The 22,575-nt window shown below is 33.7% G+C and overlaps 2 protein-coding genes across 2 annotated transcripts in view; both read left to right on the plus strand.

Moving 5' to 3' along the window:
* The first annotated feature begins 7,582 nt into the window (after positions 1 to 7,582).
* LOC132179229 (protein NRT1/ PTR FAMILY 5.2-like) lies at positions 7,583 to 12,008 on the plus strand. The gene is made up of 4 exons (XM_059591897.1): positions 7,583 to 7,819; positions 8,436 to 8,653; positions 10,007 to 10,572; positions 10,830 to 12,008. The coding sequence occupies exons 1-4, from the start codon at positions 7,702 to 7,704 to the stop codon at positions 11,707 to 11,709; spliced, it is 1,782 nt and encodes a 593-aa protein (XP_059447880.1). The 5' UTR covers positions 7,583 to 7,701; the 3' UTR covers positions 11,710 to 12,008.
* A 4,798-nt stretch (positions 12,009 to 16,806) lies between these two features.
* The window catches only part of LOC132178305 (protein NRT1/ PTR FAMILY 5.2-like), a 6,277-nt gene continuing 508 nt past the window's right edge, over positions 16,807 to 22,575 (plus strand). Inside the window, exons 1-4 of the mRNA XM_059590750.1 lie at positions 16,807 to 16,927; positions 20,290 to 20,507; positions 20,631 to 21,196; positions 21,299 to 21,468. Coding sequence (XP_059446733.1) covers positions 16,807 to 16,927; positions 20,290 to 20,507; positions 20,631 to 21,196; positions 21,299 to 21,468 — 1,075 coding nt within the window. The remainder of the gene's footprint in view (positions 16,928 to 20,289; positions 20,508 to 20,630; positions 21,197 to 21,298; positions 21,469 to 22,575) is intronic.

The raw sequence follows: 22,575 nt of genomic DNA on the forward strand, positions 1-22,575 counted from the left end.
ATCTAAAATGGTTTATCAAGAGCTACTTATATTTATTTTAGCTAAAATAGCTTGTCAACTGCCCTGTAGATTTGATTATTTAAATATTTTTTTTATTTCTTTTAAAAATGTACATTTACTCTCTCTAAACTACAATTAATCTTAAACCCGTGAATATTTAACATAAAGAAACAGAGAGGAAATGAGAAACACAAAAAAAAAAAAAAGATTATGCATTGATGAATAGGGTCAACCTACATGTATTGTAGAAAAAAAATGCATTTTGCATTGGGCTGGTTTTTTGAAGGTTTGTTAGGCATTTTATATATCAATCCAAAATACATAACCCATTAGAGATGCTCCAAGTGTTTATCTGGTCCAGATGGAGATGGATCAAAGTGTAATATGTTACCTAATGGTGTATACAAATTTGATACATTCTCAAAACTAAATAGTAGAAATGCAATTGTAAACAAGCACTTGTCTAGAATGATCATTAAAACCTATGAAATTGAGGATAATTACGTAATTTTATAAGTTTTAATGAGGATAAAATTGAAATAGAGGGCATCAAAATTTTACGTGAAATTAGTAACGAAAAATCTAAATTGAAAATTTTTGAAATATTAGGAGGTTGCATTGTCAATTTTTAAACATTGTGATTCGAATTAAAAAACCACTAAAACTTCAAGAGATAAAGTGAATTTAACCAATTTTTCTTTCCCCTTTTGGGTTGGAAGTTTAACGGTGAAGAGTATTAGAATGCACAAGTTGGGTTCAATTTATTAGGCCCAAGATGTTTGAAAATTTGCGTTTGAATAGATAATTATAGACCTGGGCCTCAGCTACGCTGGGCTTTTATAAGGCCTGAATCATATTCTTCCTTTTTGGTCAGACATTTAAATTTTATCTGTAAACAATACACGTATGTATCTGTAAAGAATACTCGGATGCTTCCTATAACTGTTGGAGGTGTATATTGAAAGCAATACCAGAAAAACTTTGTTTAGATTGTGAGAATCCAACTCAACAAAATCATGTAGGAGTAAGAGCTAAAAAAAAAAAAAAAAAGCTATTAAATTAGCAATAACAAGTTTTATGGATAAAGAAAACGTGAGAAATTTGGCGCAACAATTATAGAGAAGTTTTCTTAGCAAGCAAGAATTATATATAGAGATAAAGTGAGCAAAAAACATGGTGGAATATGAGATATGGCAAAGAAATACTCTTTGTCAAAAAGACTATAAGAGAAAAAGGTAGCTTTGTCATGTAAGCTAGTTATTTATCTTAATATTATGTAAGCTCTTACGTATATATAGAAGGAAATGTTAAGTGTTCACTAGGTGTTTTTAGGATTCTAGGTGAGTATTATTTTCTAAAAAAAAAAAAAGTTATTATTTCTTTCACTCAATTTTTAGAAAATAATAGCCACCTAAGACCAAAAAAACACTATAAGAATATCAAGAGAACACATAGCATTCCCCATCTTTTATATAGTGTCAATTAACTCTTAGATTAGTCATTAATGCATGTTAAAAGAAAAAAATAGTTGATATATGAACACTACAATATTAACCCATTAAAATAAAAATAAGATGAAATTGTAGTATATTCTGTTAGAACAGTTTTCTTCACGGTGGAGGACCCCTTCACTCTGATGTCAAAGTTAGACAATTTTTAGGAGAAAGATTGTCTTCGGTGCACAATCATTCAATATGCTCAAAAAACAACCATTCAATATACTCAAAGAGACTAATTAAGCTTTGAGAGAGAATATTTAGAGGGTATGAGAAGATGAGAGAACATGTTTTTGTACATGGTGTAGGGCGCCTATTTATAAGCTTGGGGAGTTAAAGTAGACTTGGATTGGATCTTCTTATTGGAGTTAAATTAGGATTCCTAGAGCTTGAGTTGAAATTGTGGTTTTATTTTTGGCTCTTATTTAATGAAGACTTTGAATAGGACTCATTTATTCTAATATTATCTTAATTGGAATATATCTTTATATTTAATTAATAGTCCTTGCTTATTTAATTAATATCTTCGTGAGCTTATGTTTGGCTATTGAGTCCAGAATTTGATAAGCTTGTAATGTGAATTTATTTTCAGCATATTCCACTACTTTTATATTATTTGAGATTGTGATAAGAAAGGCAAATAAGTGCCTCAAAAAAAAAAAAAAGATAAAAAAAAAAGAAAAAAGAAAAGCAAATAAGACTTTTCACATATCCACTTTGTTGACTACTAAGAATAACTCCAAAAATAAAATAAAATAAATAATAATAATAATAATAAAAATAACTCCAAGAAAAGAACATTAACTATGGGTTTAGAAGTTTCTCTCGAATCTTTATCCAATTGCATAAGTCAATTATATAGGTAGCAACCAACTATGATGTCAATCAATACATAAGCTAGTCAATTAGGCTCAGTTTAATTTGATTTTTGATTTGAAATTGATTGACGTGATATAAAATAAATAGAAGTTTATATATATATATATATATATTAAGTGTATTTTTTTTATCTAATAGTAAAAATTATTATTAAATTTTGGATAGATTTGGTATGAACTCATAGATTCCCAAGATTTGTCTTTCTCCAAAAGTGATTAAATGTAAATATGACTTATCAAATAAAGCAATGAATTCATACGACAATTATAAATAAAGTAATGAATATTGGGCGAATAACCTCAGGCTCAATAATTATTGTCATACAATAATGCAAGATTCCTTTGCAGCGAGTCAACTTCTAGAGCTTTGAATATGGAGAAGATGGTGGGGAGATGGTCCACAGAATGCATTGAAGCATTTCACTCCATAAACTCCTCTGCCACAAAATCAACTTCTAGATCGATCGAGCTTTGAATATCAACCACACCTTTCACACTTGCTCTCTTATATAGACAGTGCAGTTCATTAAAATTGAAGTCACCATTAATTGGACCATATGAGGCTTTGAACGTGGCTTTCACTAATTACACTTTTTTGAAAAATAAAATGCAAAGTACAAAATATCTTTTTTTTATAAATATAACACAATATTTCTCAATATTCACTTTTTTCAGGCGTGGAGACTGGCCTTATTACTCATAAAAATAAAATAAAAAATTGAAGGCTTGCTTCCACTGATGGAGCTGAGGCTGCTCTTTCACCGGAGGTGGATGTATCTCATCAATCTCCTACACTGCAAAGTCTTGTCCATCTCTTTCAACTTCTTTCTTAAATCATTCAAAGTTTATACGAGCAAGTCAAGGATATACAATGATGTTTTGAATGGCTCCCCCCCCTTTTTTTTGTGTTGTCCATCTCCATCGTGCTGGCATGAGACTGCAACCTATAACTACCATTCATGAGTTGTACGTTTGACTGGTTCTTCTAATGTAGAACCCAAAATATCTTTGCCTTCAATTCTTGTTTTCAATTCTATATATGTAAACTATCAAAAATGAAAACATTTGATAGATATATAGTTACCAGATGTTATTGGCATTGGACAGAGAATTGCCCCTTCTAACAAAAATAAATTTAAAATATGATGGTGTGTATTGTTAAACCGTCAATTATTTCAAAAGTTTAAGATGATAGAAAGAAATAAATTTAATCACTTAACTATTACTTTAACACTTTTTATCACGTGTAGACTTAAACTCCTTTTTAATAGGTGAGGCCCAGCATATAAAATATTTAATTGAAAACCATTACTTTAACATGTATGACCGATTCAACTCATTCAACAAGTTTAGATTAACATTCATAGTGAGGTCTTTCAAAATTTTCTAAATTAGTTTTTTTTTTTACGTTGTTTAGAAAATTAAAGAATGACGATTAAAGTCACCTAGCATTACGTCATTTTCTATTAAAAGACACCAATTTAGTTCATGTATACTAAATTGGCGTAGTTTATTTTTTCAAATTTTGATTTGCACTATGTGTTGTCATATCGGGTCTCTTCCTCTCAGAAGCAAGTGTCATATCTTTTAGAAAAAGCAGTCATGCGTAAGAAAGTCCTTGAAAAAATGATAAATCAAGACTGGCATATTGAAAGAGTTATAGCTGACTCTTTATCTCTTCTTCCAATTGGGAGGTCAAGAAGAAGATTAACAGAAGTGTAAAATATTTTTGCATCTATAATATGGTATATTGGGCCACAACAAGAATTTATTCGGACCGTATTTTCACTTATTTTTCTCCCCTCTTCCTATTCCTAATTTTAGTGACTTAGATTCACCTTCTGTTTTCTTTCCCCATTGAGGAGATGTATTGCATGTTCTCTTGTTCTTAATTAATGCAATGTTTGTTAAAAAAAGAAAAAAGAAAAAAAGAAAAAAAAGAGGTGATTTTTGTGCTTTTACGAAACTTTTGTTTGGTAAAGGTTTTAGAGGATATATTTTTTTTAGTAGAAAATGATTGATGAGATGGAGTTGAGACTTCGTCGAGAAGTTTGACGACATCTCGCCAGAGGAGCCGGTCGAGGATAAATCCAGGTACCTGAGACTCCACAACACGTCGTCAGGGACTTTCCCAGATCGAGAGGAGGTTGTGAGTGAAGTTGAGGACTTGGAGATTGGTGAGGTTGAAAATGGAGGGGATTGTACTTTGTGGGTTGTTGAATCTCTGGGTATTCAGGTGGATTTTGAGTGGTTTTGTTTCGTTTATGATGTTTTTCTTATTAGAGTTACTTCGTAACCGTTTGTTAGACACTTTTCTTCTCCTCCGATCCCCCTTTGTTAATGTAGTCTATAGAGATTGATCATTTGGTATAAAATTTTATATTTTTTTTAATTGAAAAGTGACAAAATTTTGTGCAAAACTTTGATTATTGTCTCTAATCGGTTACCCACAAATCAACCCAACTAAACTCATCAACAAATTAATCAAACTCCAAAAGGAAAGACCCACACCCGCCAAAAGGTCAATACAACCCATCAAATCTTTGTACGTCTACAACAGCATGGCCTCCAAGGTCAATGAGATCGTCCATCGTGCCTGCCAAAAGGCCACGTTGGTTAGTACAACCATCAAACGGCCCGGATCGATCATCATCCTTGTCAAGGCCGGCTCATCCGTGATCAAACCATCGTCCCCCTCTCCTCCCACATGGACCCTGGGGACCCCGTCACCGACGGCGACAACGAGTGGTATGAGAACACAGAATGGTATGCCTTCTCCCCAGGGCCCCCAATTTAATAGAGCCCAAAAAAAATATTTTTGAGTTAAAAAAAAAAAAAATTTTAAAAATTATTTTGGACCAAAACAAAAAATTGAAGGCCCAAATTTTTTTTAATATGGCCTAAATTTTTTTTTTATCAAAATTTAAGGCCTCAATTTAATAAGACCCTAATTAATAAGCTCATTATAAATTTTAAAAATAATTCAAAAAATAAATTAAAAAAGGACAAAGCATTAAAGCCTTGTACATCATTACACCAATTCCTTCGAGCTCTTGACGCTATAGTACACGTCTACATCATTCACTCATCCTCTTGGCCTCTTTCTAGAAATTTTTTGTTTTTGATGAGAAAATATATACGTTAGAAATAAAATATTACCATTTATTTTTTATTATTTAGCCATCTAGGGAAAGCCGGCCAAGAGCCAAAAATATAAATTGCTGTCAACCATGAGTATTTTAAATATCAGTCTCTATATTTGCCACTTTACCTCTCATCTTTGTTTGCTCTTTTTTGAGTTTTTCTTCTCTCCCTATTTCATCATTTTCTCTTCCTCTTTGACTCCGAGTGACTAAGTCTCTTGTCTTATCTCCAAGAACTACTTTATAATTCCTTTGCTAAATCAGGTTTTATTGTTCTATTTTTGTCATTTATTTTATTATAGTCATAATTTTTTTATTTTTTATTTTTATTTTATTTTATAAATCGTGTTTGTTTAATTTGTTAGTATTTTTAATTAAACATGTCTACTAGAAAATATGCATTTGGATATGAAAAACTTAAAAAAAAAAAAAGTAGACAAATTGATTGAATCTCAAAGAGGAGCTCTAAATAAATTTGTTATTAGCAATAAACAAAATATTAAGGATAATTTAGGTGAAAAACTCATAAATGAATAAAAAACTCATCAAAAAGAATTAGAAGATAATGAAAATGTTATTGATGTATCTAAATCTATTGCTACAAATATTTATGACCTTGGCCAATGGAAAAATATTGATGCAAAATTAAGGGATTTGTTAGTAGAAAATGGTCCAATAAGATACAATATTATAGATTTTCCTAAAGATGAGAACTCTAGGCATTTTTCTAATACATATTATATATGAAAATTATCAAATGGGGAGCAACATAATAAAAAATGGCTAGTTTGTTCAAAAGATGTAGATAGAGTATTTTATTTTTGTTGCAAGTTGTTTAATTCAAAACCTAATAGAATGCAACTAGCTGATGAAGGGATTGGTTGATAAAAAATTGAATCTAAAAAAAAAAAAAAAATTGTTACTTAAGAAAAAAATAAAAAATTAGGCCAAATTTCAAAGTTTTGCCTAAAGCCCCAAAATATGTTGAGCCGGCCTGCTTCTCCCTCCCTCTCTCTCTCCCTCTCCTTAGCTGTGTGACGAGGTGTTAAGGAAAGGTGGTAGAAGTGAAGCTAGGGTTTTTCTTTTGTTAATTATTTTTAGTGGATGCCTTTTTTTATTTCTTAATTAGCGTTTTTATGCGTTAAAAAGATAAAAATAATTTTAAATATTTTGTGTTTATTAATTGGCAATATTGTGGTGTATAATATTTTGTTGTATGGTGTATATTAGCACACTCGTCACCTTTATTTATTTATTTATTATTATTATTATTATTTTTGTGTGTGTGAACAAAGACACTACTCAAAAATTTTGATAAAATTAACTCACAAAACGTAATTTAACAAACTCTCCATTAATTTAACGTTTATTGGCGCCACATATTTCGTTAACGTCTCGGACTCACGTACATGTCCTTCATTCACTTCTCCCACATTCTCCCTCTTTCTTGCGTTTTGTCGCCAAGGCAAATGTCGGTAACATTATAAACCTCTTGCTCTATATTCCCATTCCCCTTTTAAAAAAAAAAAATACATACTCATCACTTTTACAATCATATCTTTAAACTTTAAAAATTGTCAATTTATGATTATTTTCTTTAAGAAGTTTACAATGTCAATCATCCCGTCAAACGGTTGATGAATAAAATTAATTCTTAAAATACCATTAAAATATTTATAAAATTACAAAAACACCTTAAATTTGGACATGAGAACTGTTTTAGAGATTTCACTTCCTTCGTTGAATTTGCATGGAAGAGTTGATATTGTAAACTTCTGAAAGATAATAGTTTTAAATTGACATTTTTTTAAATTTAAGGGTACTTACAAAAATAATGAAAAATTAAAGATGGTAAGTGAATTTTTTTTTCTTAAAAGAAATGAAGAGGGGAAAAAGTTTCAGGCGTTCGATCTATGTCTCCAAAATAGTTCAAAACAGAAGCTAAAAAAATAAAAAATAAAAATAAAAATAAAATTTTGTGAGGGCATATCCGTCATTTGAATGCGAAACTTAATTGCAGGTCAAAGCTGCAACCCAAGACGCGGACTATAGTGCTGACAAAAAATGTTGTCCCGAGTCCCTGTTGGGTATACAAAGACACCAAGAAGTAGACGAAGACCTGAAACAGAAGAAAAAGGTGAGGCTGCAGCGTCACTCCTAAGTCTTCAAAGCAAAACAAGCTGTATGGCTGGTCAGGAAGAAGCACTTGATGAATACACGCAGGATGGGAGTGTGGATCTCAAAGGAAACCCCGTCCGGAGATCCAACACTGGTGGATGGAGAGCTTGCTCCTTCATCGTCGGTAAACCCTCTCTCTCTCTCTCTCTCTCCCTCTGTCTCTCTCTCTTTCTCTCTCTATGAAGCTTTAGATTTGCTTAATTACCCACAACCCCACTTCGTAAATCATCCCCTTTAGGATACAAGTACTGTTAAACATCTTGAAACTTGGGAGCCAAATCTACAAGGGTGCTCAACGTTTAAGTAGTAACAAGCATCATTCATAGCCGACTTATTCTATCCATCTGAGGAAGACATATATGATCACTTTGGATGGAGTAAATTGTTATTGCAAGTATATATATCAGTTTAATTACACGAAATTTATGTTTATATTCATAGCTGTGCTGTGGATGGAAGCAGTTTTCTTACTTAATTTGAGACAATTTGGAAGCGATTCTAGGCCTGAACCATAATTTTCTTCAAGCTCAGTTTTCTAAATATTTTAATATTCTTCTCACGTGAAACACTGTAATCTTTGTCTCTCTCTCTCTGTCTCTCTCCAATTATCCAAACTTGAAATGAATTGACATAAACGGATTACCGCAGGCAGTAAGCCAAAGTAGTATTTGATCATCATACGGCCGCCGAAATTGTTGACTGTGTTTTTTCCAACTATTTCCTTCTTTTGGCTTCTGCAGTGTACGAGGTTTTCGAACGCATGGCATATTATGGGATATCCTCCAATCTGATTTTATATTTAACGAAGAAGCTCCACCAGGGCACCGTCACCTCTGCCAACCATGTCACCAATTGGGTCGGAACCATTTGGATCACTCCAATCTTGGGCGCTTACATTGCCGATGCTCATCTCGGCCGTTACTGGACGTTTGTCATTGCGTCTGTCATTTATATCTCGGTACTTCTCCAAGCACTATATCATCCCCATCAATTATTTTTAATTTATGTCGTGTTCTTTGTCTTATTTATTGGATAAACGATTATTGGAGGAGTAATAGTCACTTGATCGAATATTTCTTTTTAACATTTTTCAGTAACATATATTATATGTACATGCATGCATGTATGTATAATTACTACTTGCTCACTTAAACAGAAACCCTAACACCTACTTAATTAATTTATATGTTTGACCAAGTCAACTATGACAAAAGTAGTCTTATTTTTCTCTGCTTTTTAGAGTAATAACGTTTGACTTGGAAATAATTATGTTTGGTAAGGCAGCAATTGAAACCGATCGGATAAGAAAATGATAGAATTATTCATAAAAAAGAAAAACAAAAATAAAAGGATAGAACCCGGTATTCATTTATAATGCTAGCTAGTAGTTTATATATACCGGTGGCTAGTGGACCAAGGTATTTATATCACAATTTCAATGTTGCCTAGTCCTGTCTAGCTAGCTAGGTCCAAATTACGGAAAAGGGCCTTTTATCATAGGTATCTTGAGTCAATTTTTTTTTTTTTCATAAATATTTATTTTCTCGATCTCAAAGTATTATATATTTTTCTTTAGGGTGATATGATTATAAAAAATAAAAAAGAAAAATTATTTTGAAATATCTTTTAGTAATTTAGTTTATATTAAAAAAAAAAGACACGATTTAAATAAAAATTATGTGTTTATTAAAAAGATGATGATAAAATAAGAAATTAAAGAAATAAAAACTTTTATAATTCTTAGGAAGTGGCTGTGTGATTTGAGACTAGCTAGTCAATGATAAAGGACTTATTAATTACTATATTTCTTGAGGATAGCAACATGCGAATAGCCAGACCAGAAGGGATCAAAAAGAAAGCAAGCTGGCTGAGTTGGTTGGAATCTAAAAAAAATAAAAAATAAAAATAACAGGACAAATGGATTTTTGTTATCTAATTACAAGAGATTTAATTAGTGACAAACATTAAGGTGGGTGTTGACCCCTTGGCTTAATTTTAGGTCCGACCTTGGTGGTAGTGATCATGAACACCAGGATTGAAAGCCTCTATATATAATATACCTGTTATGATTGTCACACCAACGCAATCTTTTTTAATCAACTACTGAAATTTTTTTATTATATCTTATTACATTATCTTCTCACTGTCGAACGACCAACCGCAACATGCTCAGAAAAAAAATAAAAAGAAAAGAAAAAGAACAACCAACAGCAATTACGCAATTAGGAACAAGAAAATAGTTGTTGAAATTGGGCAAATCTTTTGTGTCATTACTAACTAAACTAGTATGTTTTACTATGTTGGCATGCAGGGAATGTCATTACTAACATTTACGGTTTCACTCCCGAGCTTAAGACCGCCTAGCTGCTCACAGACAAATATGGAGAACTGTAAGAATGCTTCAACATTACAGCTAGCAGTGTTCTATGGTGCACTCTATACCTTAGCCGTCGGAACAGGTGGAACCAAGCCGAACATCTCCACCATCGGAGCAGACCAATTTGATGATTTCAACCCCAAGGAGAAGGCTCACAAGCTGTCCTTCTTCAATTGGTGGTTTTTCAGCATCTTTCTTGGGACATTCTTTGCCAATACAGTACTTGTTTGGATACAAGACAACATAGGATGGACGTTAGGATATGGGCTTCCCACTCTTGGACTTGCAATATCCATTGCCATCTTCTTGGCAGGCTCTCCCTTTTATAGACATAAGGTGCCCGCGGGCAGCCCCTTCACGAGGATGGCGAAGGTAATAGTGGCTGCTATAAGGAAATGGAGGGTGCGTATTCCTGATGACCCCAAAGAGCTCTATGAGCTTGACTTGGAAGAGTATGCAAAGAAAGGAAAGTTCAGAATTGATTTCACACCCACATTGAGGTATATAATATATATACATATGTTATTTACAATGTTGAAAAATTACAATGTTGAAAAATTAGAGGCGTTTGTGCTCAGAAGAAAACTACACTTAACCCTCATAACTATCAATCATATCGTTTTGCGATGTTCTTTCAGTTACCAATTCATTAGGGTTTTCTGTTAAATCTTAATAACTGATGAGAGCAATATGAACTACCATAGTTGATTAGCCTTCTCAAGTCTTTATCTTACTTAATTATGTTGTGTGGAAGCAGGTTCCTTACCAAAGCGTCTGTGAAAACAGGCTCAACTAATGAGTGGATGTTGTGCTCAGTTACACAAGTAGAAGAGACTAAACAAATGGTACGAATGATCCCAATATGGGTTGCCACGGTTGTACCGTGCATAATGATCGCCCAGATCAATACTCTTTTTGTTAAGCAAGGCGCCACACTTGATAGAGGCATTGGGAGCTTCAAAATTCCCTCGGCAAGTTTAGCTGCATTTGTAACCATATCCATGCTTGTCTCTGTTATGCTCTATGATCGGTTTTTTGTTAAGATTATGCGAAGGTGGACTAAAAACCCTAGAGGGATCACTCTTCTTCAAAGAATGGGAGTTGGGCTTTTTATGCACATTTTGATTATGATAATTGCATCTCTAACAGAGAGATATAGACTGAGAGTGGCCAAGGAACATGGGTTGGTTGAACATGGAGGACAAGTTCCCTTAACCATATTTATTCTTCTTCCACAATTCGTGCTTATGGGAATCGCAGATGCATTTTTAGATGTTGCAAAGATTGAGTTCTTCTATGACCAGGCGCCAGAAAACATGAAAAGTCTTGGGACTTCCTATTCCATGACCACTCTAGGAGCTGGAAACTTTCTGAGTAGTTTTCTTCTTTCCACAGTTTCTCACATCACCAAGAAGCATGGTCACCGAGGATGGATTCTAAACAACCTCAATGCTTCCCATCTTGATTATTATTATGCATTTTTCGTGATACTAAACTTTCTCAATTTCATCTTCTTCTTGATTGTGATTAAGTTCTACGTGTATAAGGCTGAAGTTTCGGATTCAATAAAAGTGCTGACAGAAGAATTGAAGGGGATGACAGTAAAGGTATCTAACCAAGAGGAATCCAGGAGGTAGATAGGCAGGGGACTTACTGATGGGAAACAACAAAAGGCCATACAGAAATCAAATATGAAATTCTTTGAGATGGTAAAAGCTCTCTTTATGGATAGGCATTTCATAGCTTTGGGTTCATGGTGGTTTTAGATAGTGCATCTTTGATTTTGCTTTACTGCAATGAGGAGAATATAATGTTTATACTTTGGTAACTGACAAGGAACGCAATATAGTTGTATAGGTGTGTGAATGCCAAGAAGTGTTTGTCTTGGACTTCTCGATCTGTAATATAAATTTACGTACTATTTTATAATTCTCAAGATCTTTAGCTATGATGATTTTTCACAATAAATTAATAATACGTACTTATAAAAAAAAAAACAAAAAAAAAACCATAATCTATAGCGATAAAATACTTTGCATCTTGATCTGAAAGCGTAAACACTAAAAAAACAATTTATGTGGAGCGTAAACACCAAAAAAACAATTTTTCTCACATATATATTAATGATGTCGTAGTTGTGACCCTATCCGTACATGGTGCACCGATCATCCATAAACCATTGGATCACCTATAAACTATTGGATCTAAGGCCAAATATAAAAGTAAATCTTTTTAACCATAAGGTCAAGCTAATATAAAAATATGTGCCCGCCATCCGTACATTATAATCTACATTATATGTTCAATTATTATAAACCTAATAATTAGAAAATATTCGTTTGAATCATTTATAAACATTTGATAAATTTAATAGGCTCATGACATAATTTGCTTATTGAAACTTGTTTAATTTATTTGGAAATAATTAACATTAGGCAACAAAATATATATGGTTATTAATTAATAATAAAAATTATGCAATGTTTTTACTATATGATGACTTTCTTGACGTGTCACATGTGGCGCGTCAAGAATTTTTTGACGTGACACGTCAATAATTTATTAACGCGTCCATTGTGGACACGTCAAGAAACCTCATCGAGAAGGCGCGAGCCCAGTTGGACTCCTTTTTTTTTTTCTTTTTTTTTTTTTTGCCCTTTTCCCTCCTCTCTTTCTTTCTCTTTCCGCGTGCACCCACAACCTTCCTATATATATATATATATATATATATATATATATTCTTCTTCTTCTTCTTCTCATGCCCACCTCCATTGTTTGTAGCTTAAACAAAAGAAAAGAAAAGAAGAGAAGGAACCTGTGAGAGGAGAAAAGGTCATGAAGAAGAAAGAGAAATGGAGAGAGAAGGGAAGGAGTCTGAATATTTGGAAATTTTGAGGTATAAATGCTTGAATTTTAGTTATTCTAGATCTATTAGTATCTAATATAGATCCTTTCAAATATATATATATATATATAAGTTTTTTTTTTTGTTAAATTTGCTAACCCACTTTTAGATTTGTTCTTCCACATTATTGGCGGGTTTGAAGTATTTTAGCAATTTCTACCGGATGTTTAGAGATTAGAGTTGTGTAGTGAATTCATGATGAGATTTTGAAAATTTTCCTTCAATAGTTAGATATATATGGGTGTTGTTTTCAAAAGAAATATATGGGTGTTCAACGTTTGTAGGGATTTATATGGGTTTTAAGTTGCAACTGGATTTTTGATGATAAATTAAACATGAAATAAATTTAATTTAAAAAAAAACTTCCGATTTTTTTTTTTAATAATTTTTTAAAGAATTACTTCAGGTTGATTTTTTAGGTTGTTATATTTGAAGAGTTGAGAGAGAGAGAGAGAGAGAGACGTGGGAAGAGAGAAAAAAAAAGGTTAAATGGGTGAGAGAGAGAAAAAAAAAATCCGAAATAATTGGAAGATCTTTATTTTGTAGATAATCTATTATTAATCAAGTTGTTTTTCAATAGCTTATTATTTAGAAAAAAACAATTCTTATTTTATAAGTTATCTTTTTTTTTTTTTTTTTGAGAAAAACATAACATTTCATTCAATAATACCACGAGCATAACACTCGTACATCACAGAGCAAAGCTCTGAAGCAACCATAGCATAAAGCTACAAGATTACTAGGTTTAGTACAAGATTCGAGACCAATCCGCTAACACATGACTAAAATCAGATTTAGTACTAGATCTGTGATAGACAGACTCAATCAAACGAATGGATAACAATTATTTCTCGACCCTGAGAGCGGAAAGACTCTCATGCCAAAACTCTTCCTCCTCGATCTGAAGGCTAGGATAATGATCACATCCACAACCCAAAGATCTGGACCAAAACTAATTAACCCGAATGCGAGCCTTATTACAAGCCTAACAGAACAGGAAAATTAAACAATACAGGGAAAAAATACACGCCAAAACACAAATACATATTAAAGAAACAACAGAACAGGAAAATAAAACAAGAAAAGAAATAGCACACTCCGATCACGCACACACCGAGAACCAAAAACCGAAGGGGTGTTGGAAGCTCATCGCGGCGGGGACTCGTCGAAAGGTCCAACAGTGAATGGTGGGCAGTGAACAGGCACAGAGAAGACCAGCAAAGCAGGACTTGAAAACAACCACAAACAAGAAAAAAAGGGAAAAAACAACAAGGAACCACCAAAACAGGAAAAAAACAAGGAAAATGAGCACAAAGTGGGAAGATGGTAGTCGGAAGGGGGTTGGACTTGTGCAGGCCGAAAACCGCCGCGTAAGGGGCGTGGGAGCTCAACGCGGTGGGGACGCATGAAAGAAAACCCTAATAGCGAGCAGCGAAGCGGCGACACAGGTTGGCGGTGACCACAGACAAAACTCGAACCCACAAAGAGCCAAAAGCAAGGTCAAGGAGCCCGCTGCAGAAAATGAAGGTGGGGGAAGAAAAGCGGCAGGGAAGGGGCAAAAACGGAGAAAAACAGAGGGAGAAAGGAGCAACAAGAAATGGGAAGAGAGGAGGCACCGGGACTAGAGCATCAGGTAAATAACTAGCACCGGAGCAAGGAGAATGACGGGAGGAGGGAGGCAGCCAAACGGCCAACCCTCCTCCCTTATGTGGCTGAAGAGTTTCGCTTTTCTCTCTGGTGGCTAGAAGTTATCTATTATTACATGCACAAAGTATATGTAGAAAAAAAATTGTATTCTCTATCCTTTTCTAAATTTGAATTAAAAATATTAAAGTGGCTAAAAGTATTAATACATAATAATTTGATTTGTATTATTTGTTTCCTTATTTGATTTTGACATTAATAATATTTAATATTGTGCATTAAATGCTTGAATTTAATGAAATTACATAAAAGGAAAATTATTGAAATATAATTAAATGTCTTTAATGAAGCTAATTTAATGACTGGTTCACTATTGAAAAACCAGTTCACTCTTAAAAAATCGGTTAAAAAATTATGCCTTAAAAAACCGGTTCACTCTAAAAAAACCGGTTAAAAAATTATGCCTTAAAAAATCGGTTTATCTTACGGTTCACGCCATATGTCGCAATATTAAGACACTTTTGAGAGTGATTCGGCTCATATATATATATATATATGGTTATTTTTACATTCTTTAATTTTTGGTTATTAATTAATAGTAGGTAACAAAATATATATGGTTATTAATTAATAATAAAAACTATGCAATGCTTTTACTATATATGGTTATTATATATATGTGCTTAATTTGTATTCTTCAATTTATTTGGAAATAATTAATAGTAGGTAACAAAATATATATGGTTATTAATTAATAATAAAAACTATGCAATGCTTTCACTATATATGGTTATTATATATATGTGCTTAATTTGTATTCTTCAATTTATTTGGAAATAATTAATAGTAGGTAACAAAATATATATGGTTATTAATTAATAATAAAAATTATGCAATACTTTCACTATATATGGTTATTATATATATCTGCTTTATATTCTTTAATTTATGGTTATTAATTAATAGTAGGTAACAATATATATATGGTTATTAATTAATAATAAAAATTATGCAATGCTTTTACTATATATGATTATTATATATATGTGCTTAATTTGTATTCTTTAATTTATTTGGAAATAATTAATATTAGGTAACAAAGTATATATTGTTATCAATTAATAATAAAAATTATGCAATGCTTTCACTATATATGGTTATTATATATATGTGCTTTATATTCTTTAATTTATGGTTATTAATTAATAGTAGGTAACAAAATATATATGGTTATTAATTAATAATAAAAATTATGCAAAACTTTTACTATATATGGTTATTATATATATGTGCTTAATGCAAAAAGTGTGTTACAGTTTGTCACGTCAAAAAACACCTTGTTTTTTGTAGTGATGCATCAACACGATCTAAGGGTGCGTTTTAAAAAAAATAATCTGCGATTTTAAACCAAATCGCAACTTTAGGGTGTTTGGGATTGCGATTTTAAAAATGCAAATTTTAAAATCACAAAAAAATCTGCGATTTCCATAAACTGATTAGAGGGTGCTTATTTGAAAAAGTGTGAATTTAAAACAAAATCACGATTTCTATTAAAAAGATATTTGGCGCAATAGTTACCTTTTTTAGAACAGGAATGAAAAAAATACCAAGAATACCCACCTAAAATATATTAAAACCCTTATTTTCTCTCTTTTTTTTTCTTCATCCTCTCTGTCTTGTTCAACCTTATTGGTAATTTGGTCATGAAACCGCAATTATATGCTAATGTTATCCAAACACCCAATTGATAAAAAAATACTTTTTAGTATGTTTTACCAAACGCTTGTGCGATTTTAAAAAGTAGCGATTTTAAAAACGCAATTTTTAAAATAGCACTTATTGAAATCGCACTCCCAAACGGGCCATAAATCCGACATGTGACACTAAAGCTGATCAACATGAAATTAGTAAATTAAAATTGATAAATTTAATTTATTTAATTGAATAAATCAAATTAATGTTAACTCATATAGTCTTATATATACTCATATTTTACTTTTAACACAATTTAAACTCAACACATAACACGAATGATCACTACCCGTAGTCACAACTCCCAACTGCCTTAGGTTAACCAAAAAAGAAAACTGTCTCGAGTAAAATAAAATAAATTAAGGTATAAAAGGCGGTTGGGTTGGGCACTGGACAAAGGTTGTCAAACGAAGGAGAAAGGTGAAGGAAAAGAATGGCTCTGGTGGGAGAAGCAGTTGGTGATGAATACACGCAGGATGGGACAGTGAACCTGAAAGGGAAACCAGTCCGTAGATCCAAGAGTGGCGGATGGACTGCTTGCTGGTTTATTGTTGGTATGACTCTTTATTTATTCTCTATCTCTCTCTAAGGGATATTCCAGCCTTAATTAAGGATGGATTTGATAGCCAGGCTCCTTGAATAGATTCAAGGCGTTGAACATGTATTGGTGAGGTGACTAACAACATATTCTTAAATAGATTTATATATATCTCTAGCAATCAAGAGATGACTTTTATAATGTTCATTTATCCCAACAGATTTTGGGTTGTTTGAGCACTTGCATGAACATGTGGGTTTCATAGGGGTTGTCTTACAATTGACTGTCCAGATTGTTAGCAATTTGGACATGTATTTGCTAGTAGGGATGCAACTAGAATTTATTTATTTATTTATTATTATTTTTTTTCTGTGGGGAACTAAGCCTGCATAAATAAATAAGCATGCGTATTTTTTGAGGAAAATAGTAGTGTAGTATATATCATTATAAAAATGAAAGTAGCACAGTTAATCAAATGTGGGATGATTTTTGTGCTATGGGTCAAATATTGACCAAAAAATCATTTGACTGGTCATCTAAAACTGGTACTCTAAGCGGTCTAAACTATTGTAAAAGAAGATTTTTTTGCTCCGTTTACTTCGACCTAAAATGGTTTCCATCGGAAAATATTTTCAGGAAAGTCATTTTTTACATCGTTTACTGCGCGTACAAAAAATCAAAATTATATATATATATATATATATATATATATATTTCATTAAATCATATTAAACTATTACGAAAATGTTATGACCAAGTGTTAAGAGGTGTCCGAATCGAGTCCCGTAAGGACCCTATTTCGACTCACCCGGGACCTGCTCGGACCCACCTAGCTCCTATCAGGACCCTGTCGGGATCAACCCGAGAACCTAGTAGGATCCGCCCTCTCAATAGGGACATTTTCGTAATTTAGTGTTTAATATGATTTTGCGTACACACCAAATATTGGAAAATGTTTTCTAGGAAAATGTTCTCTAAGAAATCATTTTCAAGGAAAATGTTAACTAAGAAATCATTTTCAAGGAAAATCATTTTCGCCGAAAATATTTTCCGATGAGTCCCGATGGGGTCTCGGGCAAGTTTCGGGCAGGTCCCGGTCCAGTCCTATGCAAGTCCGGGGCGGGTCCCGGCCAGGCAAGTCTCTGTCAAGTCTTGGGCGGGTCTGGGTGAAGTCCCAGACAAGTCCCAGGCGGGTCCTAGGCAGGTCAAGACGGGGTCCTGGGCAAGTTTCGGACGGGTTTCGGTTAGGTCCCAGGTCCCAGGTCCCAGTCAAGTCTCGATCGGGTCCCGAGCAGGTCCTGGGCGAGTCCCAGTGAAATCCTGGGCGGGTCCTGGTGAGGTCGTGGGCGGGTCTTGGTAGGGTCCGTTGATTTGAGAATGAGATGCTTAAGTCAAAAAATAGTTTACGTTTTTCAAAACCGTAAACTATTTTTTGAAAATTAAAGAAGAATTTTCGATCAAAAAGAAAATATTTTTAATTAACCACTATTTTACGTTGCAGCAAATATCATAAAATAGCGAAAATCATTTTCTGAAAACTATTTTACGTGTAAGTAAACGGAGCCTTTGTTTCGGCTTTGCTTTTTAATTTCCTTTTTTGCTTTGTAGTTTTTTCACTTATAATTAATGCAAATCATATGGGCACAGGTATAATTAAATTTGTTTTGGCTTATGTATGCAGTGTTTGAACGCATGGCGTATTATGAAATATCTGTTAAGAATATAATAGATATTATTCTAAGGTTATTTACTTCCTTATGGATTCTAAGGTTTTTTAGTCAACTAGGTTTACATTTCCTTAGTCTACTAGGTTACTTGACTATCACTCATAGCCTCTCTATAAATAGAGGCATCTATAATACTTTTTAATAATTAGTCTCAATTTAATATACATATAAACATGGTATCAAAGCCATTAGCTTACACCAGTCAAACCAATGGTCCTGTGCGACGTCCACCTCCTCCTTCCATAGCCCACTGCCAGCCGAGCCTCGTGACAGAACCACCGTGTCGTCCCTGTTGGCCGTCGTCCATCAACCCACCACTGCCGGCTCCATACAAATCCACTGCAATCTATCCACCTCATCTCCAGCAATCCAAAACCTTCGCACAATCATTGTGCTCTTCTCCTCCATTAGGTCGCGACCTAGAAACGCCAATCAGACCACACCACTCAGCCACGTCTTCTTCTCCTTTTTCTATATTTTACATGTTTTTCTATAAATAGCACCATCAACAAACATCTCTACAAACACGCCTCCAGATTCATGCACCGAAGATCTAATTTGTTTAGCTCCATTGCACCTCCATCGGACGTTCCTGGAGTACCTTGTGCTGGTGTCGTTACCTCCATCGGTCGTTCTTGGACTACCTTGTGCCGGCGTCCTTTCCCTGTACTAGAGACCTTCCCTCCATCGGACGTTCCCAGACTACCTTATGCCGGCGTCCTCTCCTCCATCGGGACTACCTTGTGCTGGCGTCTTTCCTTCAAGCCACCTTCGTTGCAGCACAAAACGCATATTTGCCAATATGTAAAGAGAGATAAGAAAGTAGAAGAGAATTGCCGGGCATGCAAGACAATAATGCAAGAAAAGAGGAAGAAAGAGAAAGTGGTATGTGTTTGCACATGATAGCCGAAAGGTGAGTTAAAAGTGAGAAGAGAAGTGATGGGAGTCGTCAGAAAGAAAAGAAAAGAAGTGAAAAAAAAAAAAAAAAAAAACCATCTTTTTGACCTTGAGGTAATATCCAAAACTCAAGGTTCATTTCAACCCATAGTTTGACAATTTCAATATGGCCCATAGTTGGCCTATGCCGACAATTTTAAGAGCCACCGATGCTTCCTTCAGTTTCAATATGGCCCATAATTGGCCCATTTCGGCCAAACATTGCCGATGTTCAAGAGCCGCTGATTCTTCCTTCAGTTTCTTTTAGTGCTGTGATCAAGAAGCAAATTCAAGATTTCACAAGTTTTTACCTTGAGTTTGAAGGGGGATGTTAAGAATATAATAAGCATTATTCTAGGGTTATTTATTTTTTTATGGATTCTAGGGTTTCTTTAGTCAACTAGATTTACCTTTTCTTAGTCTACTAGGTTACTTGACTATCATTCATAGCTTCTCTATAAATAGATGCTTCTGTAATACTTTTTAATAATTAGTCTCAATTCAATGTAGTCCATTACATATTTTCGCTCTCTCTCTCTCCTTCTGCGATATATATATATATTTTTTGAAAACAATTTTACATGGAAGTAAACGGAGTCTTTTGTTTCGGTTTTGCCTTTTCTTTTCCTTTTTGCTTTGTAGTTTTTTCACTTATAATTAATGCAGATCATATGGGCGCAGGTATAATTAAATTTGTTTTGGCTAATGTATGCAGTGTACGAAGTGTTTGAACGCATGGCGTATTATGGAATATCCTCCAATCTGATTTTGTATTTAACAAAGAAGCTCCATGAGGGCACCGTCTCCGCTGCTAACAATGTCACCAATTGGGTTGGAACCATTTGGTTGACTCCAATCTTGGGTGCCTACGTGGCTGATGCTCATCTTGGCCGTTACTGGACCTTTATCATTGCCTGCATCATTTATTTCTTAGTACGTCTCAACCCCACTATATCATCACCACCAAATATATAATTAACAAGATTCATTATTTATTTTGAAAATCTTAAGAACACGCTAAAGAAAAAAGAATTAAGTCAAAAATCATATTGGCAGGGAATGTCACTGATCACATTGGCCGTTTCACTCCCTAGCTTAAAACCGCCTGGCTGCTCAAAGACAGATATCGAGAACTGTAAGAAGGCCTCGACATTACAACTAGCCGTATTTTATGGTGCACTCTATACCTTAGCTGTCGGAACAGGTGGAACCAAGCCAAACATCTCCACCATGGGGGCAGACCAATTTGACGATTTTGACCCCAAAGAGAAGGCTCACAAGCTGTCCTTCTTCAATTGGTGGTATTTCAGCGTCTTCATCGGGACACTCTTTGCCAATACATTTCTTGTTTGGGTACAAGACAATGTAGGATGGACTTTAGGATATGCTCTTCCCACTCTTGGACTTGTAATATCCATTTCCATCTTCTTGGCAGGCACACCCTTCTATAGACACAAAGTGCCCGCAGGCAGCCCCTTCACGAGGATGGCAAAGGTCATTGTGGCTGCTATAAGGAAATGGAGGGTGCGTATCCCTAATAATCCCAAAGAGCTCTATGAGCTTGACTTGGAAGAGTATGCAAAGAAAGGAAAGTTCAGAATTGATTCCACACCCACCTTGAAGTATGTATATCAGCTATAAATTTACTTTTGTATCCTAATTATTGTCCTAATTTAAAGGCATTTTTGTCCTAATTTTACTTAATGTTGCATGCATGGAAGCAGGTTCCTTACCAAAGCATCTGTGAAAACAGGCTCGACTAATCCATGGATGTTGTGCTCAGTTACACAAGTAGAGGAGACAAAACAAATGTTACGAGTGATCCCAATCTGGGTTTCCATGTTTGTACCAAGCGCAATGATCGCCCAGACCAATACTCTCTTCGTCAAGCAAGGTACTGTTAAATTGTCACTTTTCTCATAAACTTAAACCGATAGAAAAAGGTAAATTTAATCACTTAACATTACAAAAAAAAAAATTTTTGCTGACATGCGTTTTCTGACGTGTTAGGTGGTCTGACATGTCAGAAAATTTTCTTGACAGAGCATTTTGACGTGTTTCAGGCGTTAAAATTTTGGGTGTCAGAAACGAAAATTTTCTGACGTGTCAGATGTAACACGTCAGAATTTTCTGATGTGTCAAAATTGGCACGTCAGAAAAATTTTCTAACGTGTCACTTTCTGACACGTCAAAAATTTAAAAATTATTAAAAAAAATAAATTTTATTTTTTAAAATTTTTTATGGAGTTTTTTTTCAATTAAAAAATTATTAATTTAAATTATTTTGCAATTAAAATAATATATATATTTTTAATTCTTTTCACCACCGTACCTTTCTTTCTCCCCCAGCTCTCTCCCTGATCTCTTCTTTCCTCCATTTTCACTCACTCTCTTCTTTCCTCAATTTTCAAAAACCCAAACCCAAAAAATATTCAAAAAATCAAAAACCCAAATCAAAAAATCAACCTGAAAAATTAATAACCCAAACGTCAAACCCAACAAATCTTCAAAAACCAAAAAAATCTTCTTATCTTCTCTTCAAATTTTTTTTTTTCTTGTGCTTATCTTCTTCTTGATCTGCTTTTCTTCTAGCTCTGCTGCCGTGCAGAGAGATTGAGAGAGATCGAAGAGGGAGATTCAGAGAGATTGAGAGGAGAAGAGGGAGCTTTTACTACGTGAAGAGAGAAGAGGGAGAATGAGAGAGGGAAAGAAGATCTGGCGGAAAGAATAAATAATAAAAGAGGAAAAATTAAAGTTGAATGTCCCGCTATTTTTTTTTTGACGTGCTAGACTAGTATGTCAGAAAAAAAAAATAGTGTATTCATACATGCAGATAAATAGTATTTTTGCGTGAAAAAAAGAGAGAAAGAAATAGAGCAGAAAACATAATTTTTTTTTTTAAAAAAAATGATGTTTTCTATTTCTATTTTTCTTTTTTACACAAAAACACTATTTATTAAAAAAACAAAAATTAGATGAAATATATATAACATAAATAAAC

This window comes from Corylus avellana, chromosome ca4 (genome assembly GCF_901000735.1).
Source record: "Corylus avellana chromosome ca4, CavTom2PMs-1.0".
Lineage (NCBI taxonomy): Eukaryota > Viridiplantae > Streptophyta > Magnoliopsida > Fagales > Betulaceae > Corylus > Corylus avellana.

Bases quoted from the DNA above. Each gene is read 5' to 3' on its own strand.
- LOC132179229 (XM_059591897.1), top strand. From the start codon at position 7,702: ATGGCTGGTCAGGAAGAAGCACTTGATGAATACACGCAGGATGGGAGT. The intron at 8,654-10,006 runs GTACTTCTCCAA...GTTGGCATGCAG, and splicing joins CGTCTGTCATTTATATCTCG to GGAATGTCATTACTAACATT. The intron at 10,573-10,829 runs GTATATAATATA...GTGTGGAAGCAG, and splicing joins GATTTCACACCCACATTGAG to GTTCCTTACCAAAGCGTCTG.